This window comes from Leptodactylus fuscus, chromosome 6 (genome assembly GCF_031893055.1).
Source record: "Leptodactylus fuscus isolate aLepFus1 chromosome 6, aLepFus1.hap2, whole genome shotgun sequence".
Classification (NCBI taxonomy): Eukaryota; Metazoa; Chordata; class Amphibia; order Anura; family Leptodactylidae; genus Leptodactylus; species Leptodactylus fuscus.
Genome location: NC_134270.1, coordinates 11,510,785 through 11,520,716, shown reverse-complemented (window position 1 = coordinate 11,520,716; position 9,932 = coordinate 11,510,785). Strand labels below are relative to the sequence as shown.

Here is a 9,932-nt window from a genome sequence, read left to right as displayed (position 1 = left end):
AGCAAAATGTAAAAAAAACAAAAATAAAAAAACAGAATAAAATGTGCAAATGGAGAGTCTGCGGTCCGGCATTAGAGGGGTCACTTTTTCCTTCTTCCTTTTGTGCATCCTTTACCAAACCAGCCGCCGCTAAGCGCCTGCGGCGACATCGCTGGCGGAGGAGGAGCGTACGTTTTCTCTGACGTCTCTTCTGTCTTGATGAGTTTACGCGTGTGGCTGTCTTCTTCTCCGGAGTGCAGGGGTACGGCTATGGAGAATATTGGGTCTAGGGATCTAGGAGAGAGGGAGCAGTCAGATTACTGGACCAATATGGCCGACGACGACAGACACCTCTGAACATGGAGTCTATGGCATTGGGTAGGGCTGGGTTCACATCTGCACGGGCTTGTGTCAGACATAGAACGTATCCCATGGTGTCAGGTTTTTTTTTTTGTTTTGGTCCTTTGACAGATCAGAACAACGGAAACTCAGACACAGGTGCAAACTAACAATGCAGGGACGCTCTTATTCACTGTCCCTCTATTATTCCTCCCGAAAACATATGAACACACTGACAAAGTGGGCCTTTACCATTGCCCTTGGCGCTGACTGGAAGGGTCGGACGGTGAAGGGAATTAAAGTGCCCAGTTATCAATTTATTCATTAATCTGCTGAGGAAGAACGGAGGACAGAAGAAAATGTGTCCTAAACAAATCAATGACTACCGGTAAGTTCACACGGGGTGTTTTGGTCAGGATTTTGAGGCCATAATTGCCTTAAAATCCAAAAAGATGGCTCCAATTGAAATCAATGGGAGCCGGTCAGGTCTTTTTTCTGGGAGCTGTTTGTTCCGGCTCCTGGAAAAAAGAAGCGACATGTTCATTCTTTCAGGCGGATTCGCCTGAAGACACTCCATCCCAACTAGTCCCATTCATTTGGGCCTAATTCGGAGTGTGCGACTGGATGCCGATGCACTGCACCGACATCCAGTCGCAGTTACCTGTATTTTGGTCTGAAACCGGAGGCGGCCTCCGCCTCTACCTCCGGACCAAAAAACCCCGCATGAACTTACCCTAAGGCCCCTGGATTCTCCAGAATCCCATCCACTATGCATGGATTGTAAAATGCAGCTTTTTTTTTTTTCTATCGTGGCCAAACTGCGACATTTATACCACACGGGGCACGGGCCTGTAGGAGAAACTGCTGGTGTTTTGGCCCAATACAAAGTATAGGTAAGAAGATTTAGGTAAGAGACCTGCTCAAAAAACGCAAGTGCGACCAGAGTCAGTACCAAAGGACTTGGGAATGAGGCCGCACATTGCAGGAAAGAGGTTTTGTTATTGTTTCGGTTTTTAGTATCGAAAAAGACAGGAGTGGGCTCTGCAGAAGGGAGAAGTATAAGGGTAAGTTCACACAAGGTTTTTTTGGAAAGGAACCTGAGGCGGAGGCCACCTCCGGACCAAAATGCAGGTAGCTGCGACTGGATGTCGGTACAGTGCACCTGCATCCGGTCGCACACTCCGCTCCAGATTAGGCCCAAATGAATGGGCCTAGTCGGGAGGGAGTGTCTTCAGGCGGATACAGCTAAAAGATTGAGCACCTCGCTTCTTTTTCTGGGAGCCGGAACAAACGGCTCCCAGAAAAAAAGAACTCACTGGCTCCCGTTGATTTCAATCGGAGCCATCTTTTTGGTCAGGATTTTGAGGCGGATACGGCCTCAAAATCCTGACCATAAAAAACTTTTTGTTAACTTACCCCAAGAAACAAAGCAAAAAAACCCCAAAAACCACAGCTTTTCCATGATGTGTTGATTCAGCCTAAGGAACCTTCAGCTGCGACATATTGTGAAACCAAACCTCTCAGCATCCCGATGCCCCTGCCGCAGACCCTCCCCACACACCTGTTATATTCTGGAACGTCCAGCCTCAGCTCTTCCATCAGGAGCCGCATGACCTCGTCACATTTTCCGTGGATTTTCAGTGTGGCTACTGCATCTTTAGGGGTCCACTGAGGAAATACATAGTGCTGATGGGTGACTATGTCGCTCCTTATCCTGCCCACACATCCCATTATCTCCTTTTACGGGAGAACGTCTGGAATCCGGCATAACATCACATCAATGCTTCAGTACATGACACTTTCTATAAACTACACTCACAGCAACATATGATAGACATAATAGAATCAGCTTCAGGAACTGCCTTCTTGTCTATAGGGTGAGATAACATGCAATCCATATCAACAAGGATCTGATACTCAGGACCCCTACATATCAGACCATGGCCTGTTTGCTCAGTTCATTCTAGTGAGTGAGGCTGAGCTGCAGTACCAATATTAGCCACTATACAGTACACGGCGCTGTGCATTGTAAACAAGAGCACGCAGCTCCAATCCTAGCACTACAGTCTCTTCAGACAGCTGATCTGTGGGGGTGCCGGGTGTCAGGTCCAGCGATCAGATACTGATGACCTATCCTAAGCAAAAGATCACCAATATTTTAGTCTCAGCTTTGCAAAAAAATAAATTCCATTGGATCTTACTTGTAAATTTACAATGTAGAGCTTTGGTCGCCGTGTGCTGGGTCTATTCATCCCCCATAGACAGTGGTATTTCTTTAGGATCTGAAAAGGGAGATCACGATCAGTGAAAGGTAAGAGACGAGGAAGGGGTGGTGAGTGGTAAGGGTAGAGCAACATGCAGGTAACCATAAAGATACAACACAAGGCATTAAAGGGATCCTATCTTTCAAACCCTTTTTTTTACTAACACGTCGGAATAGCCTTAAGAAAGGCTATTCGTCTCCTACCTTTTGTTGTCTTCTTCGTGCCACCGTTCGCTTGATATTCCGTTTTTTCTTGGTATGTAAATGAGTTCTCTAACACCACTGGGGGTGGGCCCCAGCGCTCAAACAGCAAGGGGGTGGCCCCAATGCTGCCAGAGAACTCTCCAGCGCGGCCTCTATCTTCTTCTGGAATGAGGTATTCACCACGTCTTCTTCCAGTGGTGGCTTCTAACTTCTAGGCCTCGGGCAAAGCCGACTGTGCATGCTCGCGGCGACAAGAAAAATGGCCGTTGCACAGTATTGTAAGTGGCCATTTTCTTGCGACCGGCTTGCCCGAGGCCTAGAAGTTAGAAGACACCGCCGGAAGAAGACGTGGTGAAGACCTCATTCCAGAAGAAGATGGAGGCGGCGCTGGAGAGTTCTCTCACAGCATTAGGACCGCCCCCAGTGCTGTGAGAGAACTCAATTAACACCGAGAAAAACCGGGATTTCAAGCAAACGGCGGCGCGGAGAAGACAACGAAAGGTAGGAGAAGAATAGCCTTTCTTAATGCTATTCCGATGTGTTAGAAAAAAAAGGGTTTGAAAGATAGGATCCCTTTAATTTTATGAGTCAGGTGCTGTCATATGTGGGAATGGGGCATCTCAATACTAGACACGTATGTTATATCGACAGGGTGCGCCATAAATATCTGATAGGTGAGGATCTGCGTCAATCTCTAGAACAGGAGTCCCCGACAACCTCGTTTCCTCACTGCAGTGTATAGAGGTGCATGCACTTACAGCTGTGACTGTATTCAGAACAGCATATAAAGAGCAGCACGTGTGCAGGCATTTCACTAGGAGGGGCTGAGAGGACCCCTATTCTGGAGATGGGTGCAGGTCCCAGTCATAGGATCCATATATATCTGTCATTTCTGCCAAATCCTGTGTGACCCAAACCCATCCGCAAAACAGCGGCCCCTGATCTACGGGAGCTCGGGATAAAGTCAAGCAATGCACTATGTGCGGCCACATCACAGGGCCACGAGACCCTTGCTATGGAGGTAAGGTGTGCACCGATCAGACATATCTGGCATAACCTGTAGATACCATACACATCTAACATGGGTATTGTTAAAGTGATATCTCCATCTTACATGATGTCAGGTCACTGGGATACGTCATCACTTTTGTTAGTGAGGGTCTGACCTCTAGATCCACCATCAGTCCTGAAAATGAAAGGGGCTGCAGTGTCAGTGCGGCATTGTGTCCCCTTCACCTTCCTTCTTGCAACACAGCACCTTGGCTATCTGTAGTTTGCGTCACTCACTTGAATGGAGCTGCCCCCTGTATGGCCACTTCATTCTCAGGATTGGTGGGTGGGTGAGAGGTCGGACCCTCATCGATCACAAAGTGATGAGTTGGGAATAACCCTTCAACTTACAGCTATATTTATAGCTAGACAGATAGGGTAGGGGTCTGTAACCTGTTGCTTCCCTGCTGTTGGTTAACCACAAATCCAAGCAATGCCATTCCTCAGCTTTGGAGGCATGCTGGTACTTGTAGTTTCCTAACAGTTGGAAAACAAAAGATTGCAGATCACTGCTCTACCATTAAATTCAGTAAATGAGAATGCAACAGATTGTATTGAATAGTAAATCTTTATTTGTAGTGTATCATTTACCTTCAGGCTGGAGCCAAGGCAGAGGATGACATCAGCTTTCTTTGCAGCTTTTACTGCCCCTACCCAGTTGAGAGGCTGTGTCAACTTCCCCCGCTCTCCAAAGTGCACAATAGAGTCTCTCAGTTCACCCCCACACTTGTGACAGAAACGTCCAGTGTTGTGCTTATGAAGGGCCGTCTTCTCCGTCACGTCAAACAATCGCACGTACTCTCTGTGCGGTGAACACGATGTGCAGACCTAGAAGGAGAAAGGAGAGCATTGAGTGGGCAACCCCACAAAAAGGGGACAAGGCAGGGGCCACACGGTGGCTCAGTGGTTAGCACTGCAGCACTGGAGTCCTGGTGTTCAAATCCTGCCAAGGGCAAAAAACCATCTGCAAGGAGTTTGTATGTTCTCCCCGTGTTTGCATGGATTTCCATCCCATATTCCAAAAAAGACATACTGATAGGGAAAAATGTACATTGTGAGCACTATGTGGGGCTCACAATCTACATTTAAAAAAAAAAAAAGAAAAAAAAAAAAGGGGGACAAGGCGTGCGCAAATGTATCTGCAGTTTAATACCCATCCACGTGACAATTATAATAAGGTCTTTCCATATGTCCTATTAGGCCAAATAGATATCACAAACGGGGGTTCTTGGGACTGGAAATTAAAGGGGGTCATCATAAACACGTTTGTTTTACCACCAGAAGCCTTCCTATGGCTAAGGCCCCATGGGCCAGAACTGCTGCGCTACAGCGCCGCAGGAACAACCGCGGTGTGAACGCCTTGCGGTTCTTCCTGCAACGCTTTCAACAGAAAGTTCACAGACTTCTCCTCCGCTGACTTTCCGTTACAATTATATCTATGGGTAAGCCGCCGGTGTTTCCGTAGATATAATTGACATGCAAAAATTTTCAAAACGGCGACGGTTTTGGAGATCGCAGCGTGTCTGCACTGCGATTTTTTCCGCAAAGTGGGCATGGGATTCGTATGAATCCCATCCACTTTGCAAGTACTGTAAAACGGTGCAATTTTTACCTAAAAATACCGACCAATCCCTTACCTCAATGTACATGTTTCCATGAACCTCAGAGGTGGCGTCTCGTGGTAATCCACTACGAAGATGAAGGCCGTCACAGTTCTGAGAGACTACGTGCTGCGCCTAGGAAAACAGAATGGATTAGATCAAATCCATAGGAGGTCTGTATACCTGAGAAGCCAGAAGCAGCCTGGTCTGAATATGGCTGTACCACACACTGCCAGGCCAAACCTATGAGACTGAAGCAAGTTACTGCACCAGTCAGAAGGGTTAGCCAGCTTTGTAAAATTGATGTCCTCTCCATTTGACAGGACATCAGTTTTAGTCCAGTGGGGTCTGACTAGCAGGTAGCTGTTTCTTGTGGCAGCGCTCACTTGCTGTACTCTTATTACTGCCAGCTGATCTAAAATCGATATCTTATCTTATGAATAGGACTCCATTTTGAAAAGATTTCACCCCCAGCGGTGCAAACAGTGTCCTTATATATAGAGATCACCGCAGGATGATGGGGGTTGTAGCACTTACCAGCCCAGCCTTGTGTAGTCGAGCGATACACATGTGTGTAAAGGTCGGCTCTGCTTCACTTAGGTCACCAGTGCTGTGAAGATAAAGGCGAACACTTCAGTGACTACTAGAAAAGTCTAATAAGAGAAATCCCACCATCACCGGCCCTCACCTCACGCTCCGGCCCTTATTTAGCAGAGTCCACACTCCACTTGGTCCGCGGTAATCCGGTATAGCAGCCGCCTGTTCAGATTCAAGCAGACATTTATTACCACTATTATCTCTATACCCGTCAGTGCCCACTGTCTGCCCAATGCTATAGCTTAGGGGATAACTGAACACAGCAGGGGGGGAGGCAGGCGGCCTCTGACCTGGACATCATGTCATAAAATCTGTAAGAATAACCCATCCTTCCCAAAATGAGGGACACTAAGCTAACATGGTCCGGTCCCGGAGCTCCAGTGTGTTCTAGAAATGAAACTTCTCGCTGGCTGTAACGTCCCGGAAACCTAACGCCGAAACTCAGGAAGAGATCCCGGGATGTCACATGTCCTTCACTGAGGCCACTGATTGGCCTCAGCAGACACCTGCAGTGGGGACTCCTGCTGGAAAAGATAACAATGACCGTACCCCGAGGCGTCGGGAAAAGGGGAGTATGATTTTTTTAATTTTTTTTTTTTACATTTTTCACCTCCCTCAGCCTATTTAAAATATTATTTTTTTGCCTGGATGACCCCTGCAGCTCCACAAAACGGATTACAGCAAAGAAGCGCTGTGGGAAAAACTGCGGCAGCAACGCATTGCAATTTTTCCCACAGCACAAGCTTGCAGACTTTCTATCCCGGCTATGCCTATAGGGGAACCACTGGCATTTCTGTAGGTATAATTGACATGATGCGATTTCCAAAACCACGATCGTTTTGGAAATCGCAGCATTTCGGCTGTGCGTGTTTTTCTGAAATGTGTGGATGGGATTAGCTGGTGGTTAAGGAGCTTTTCCGTCTAACGACACAAACCCTATCCACGGGTGGCAATGATGAGAATTGGCCACGTCCCATGAGAATGAAGCTTTAAAGGGATTCTACCATTAAACTACCTTTTTTTTCTAATGACCACGTCGGAATAGCCTTAAGAAAGGCTATTCGTCTCCTACCTTTAGACATGGTCTCCGCCGTGCCATTCCGTAGAAATACCGGTTTTAACTGTTATGCAAATGAGCTCTCCGCAGCAATGAGGGTGGGTGCTAGCGCTGAAAGGCTGATGAGCGCATCCCATTTGATGCCCGAAATCTCTTTCCTGCGCCGCCTCCTTCTTCTGCAGCAACTCCGCCTCTTCTGGCTTCTCTTGCTCTTGTAGTTCGATACAGGAGCATAGAGAGGCCACCCAAAAATGGCCGCTCTTGCAGTTCAATACAGGAGCCGGACGGCGGCCATTTTGGGGTAGCCGCTCTTGCAGTTCAATACAGGAGCCGGCCAGCGGCCATTTTTGGGTGGCCTCTCTATGCTCCTGTATCGAACTACAAGAGCAAGAGAAGCCAGAAGAGGCGGAGTTGCTGCAGAAGAAGGAGGCGGCGGCGCAGGAAAGAGCTCTGGGCTCATCCGTGTTTCAGCGCTGGGGCCCGCCCTCATTGCTGCGGAGAGCTCATTTGCATACCGGTTAAAACCGGTATTTCTATGGAACGGCGCGGCAGAGACCACGTCTAAAGGTAGGAGACGAATAGGCTTTCTTAAGGCTATTCCAACATGTTCATTAGAAAAAAAGGTAGTTTAATGGTAGAATCCCTTTAAGGCCATTTTTCCAGTTATAACCAATAGCTTTCTCATGCTGACACCTCTTTCCTTCATGAGGTTTCCATACAGATATATATATATATATATATATATATATATATATATATATATATATATAGGTCCTTACTGTGCTGATCCCTGCTCCAGTATAGATCACCAGATGCTCCGCTCCACGTACGGCCTCTGCCAGCTCCAGAACCTTTCTCTGGAGGATTTCAGCACCATCCACTACCTAAAAAAAAACCAAAACACAGAAATATTGTATCTTCAGTACATAAGCTGCAAAATGTTCCCTGGTCTCCTTTACTATGTGGTTCATCGACTACCGCATCATCGCTATAATGACATTTTTTGCTGTTTATGCTCTGAGCATGCACAGAAAATAAACGGACACAAAACACAGACAGAATGTGATGGCTATTAGAGATGAGCGAGTACTGTGCGGATCAGCCAATCCGAACAGCACGCTCCATAGAAATGAATGGAAGCACCTGGTACTTCCGCTTTGACGGCGGCCGGCCGCTTAACCCCCCGCGTGCCGGCTACGTCCATTCATTTCTATGCGAGCGTGCTGTTCGGATCGGCTGATCCCAACAGTACTCGATCATCTCTAATGGCTATCAGTTACTGTCCATTACAAGTCCGTTGCCCATAGACTTAAATGTTAAAAAAATAATGAACACTTGCTGTCTGTTTTTTCAAACGGACAGCAAAGTCCTGCGTGTAGGATTTTTTTGTCCGCTTTAAAAAAACGGACATGGGTGTAAACGCACACAAGATAAAATCCCATTGAAATGAATAGAAATTTCAGACGGACCAGCTAGTGTCTATTGCTAAACTCTTGTAATGGACAATAGTCACGAACACTGCTGACGGAGTCCAAAGGTAATGTGAACGCCCCCTAAAAGTCAGAGGTCCCCAATGACTGAGCCGTGGACCAGTACCGGGCCATGGACCTCTTTGGCATCCAACTACCCGGTCATTGGGGACCTCTTTATTCTACTAGGGTGTAGTAGTGACCCCACCAATAATAATCCCCTCACATACACAAGGGTAATATTACCTACTAGGGAACGAAGATAGTTATCGTGTGCGCCCCCTGCAGTTCATAACAGTCTCCTCACATAAAGGTAATGTCATTAAAGGGGAAGGGGAGCTCCTGACTGATGGTCCCCCAGCCCCACTCATCATATTCGGGAGTTGCGGTGTGTTCACATTACTTGTATTACAGTCCAATGTGATAATCTGTCATAGGATGAGAACAACGGACACACACAGAGCCGCCACCGATTGACTATCACGTGCACAACATGACGGCGCCGTCTTCTGCACACACATCTTCGCCTTCCATCAGAAAAGGAAAAGACGTGCGGCAAGAAAGAAGACGGAGGAAAGTGTCCATCATGTTTTTTTGGAAGACGGTGAAACTGAAAGCAATCGGCAATCATGTGACGTCCAATGACCTCAGCCGGTGATGGATAAGAGCAACGGACATTAAACAACGGTGTGGTGAGCCCATCCTAACTGACCATATAGAGATCTAGTGTCATTGTTATCTATGTGACTTTGATAGCACTGACAGCAAGCAGAGGTATTGTACATGTCATGGAGTCAGTCTCCATGGTGTCAGCCATCACCGACCTCCTGCTCCCTCCGCTGCAGCCGCTCCCTCCTCTGCCGCTGCCTCTCCAGCTCCTGCACCAGCTCCGCATAGCTCTCCAGCAGCTCCCGCTCCCCGGGACTCCGCTCTGCCGCCGGCTTGTGCAAAATTCTGGAGATCTGCAAGGAAACAGCCGGTGAGACGAGGCAAATCCCGGCATCCACCAGCCCGGTCCGCTATACCTGTCTCCTCCGCTCCCGGTGCTGCTCACGCCGCACGATCTCCTCACGGGCTTCTGCTTTTCGTTCCGCCCGGCCCATGTTACCGGCAACCGGCCCGAAACACCTTCCGCTTCCGTGAGCGGCTCCGAACCGGACGTGACGTCATTCCGGCTCCTTCAGCGCCCACGTGACCAGCAACAGCACGCTCCTGTGTGGAGACGAGACCTGGCAGTGTGTAAAGCGGTTCCCTTGCAACCAATCAGAGGCTCGCTCTCATTGGCGTCACGCAGAGTCGCCAATGATAGCTGAAAGCTGATTGGTTGTTGTAGGCTATACATGGAAGGGCCTGTCCTTGTACAAAACACAATG

The 9,932-nt window shown here is 48.0% G+C and overlaps 1 protein-coding gene across 1 annotated transcript; it reads right to left on the bottom strand.

Moving 5' to 3' along the window:
• Positions 1-57: 57 nt before the first annotated feature.
• Positions 58-9,729, bottom strand: SIRT7 (sirtuin 7). Its single transcript, XM_075278183.1, is given in 11 exon segments — positions 58-273; positions 1,880-1,986; positions 2,520-2,600; positions 4,427-4,663; positions 5,473-5,571; positions 5,974-6,046; positions 6,125-6,195; positions 7,870-7,974; positions 9,384-9,521; positions 9,585-9,675; positions 9,677-9,729. Coding segments are annotated over 11 exon segments (1,248 nt in total). The 3' UTR covers positions 58-80.
• Positions 9,730-9,932: the final 203 nt, after the last annotated feature.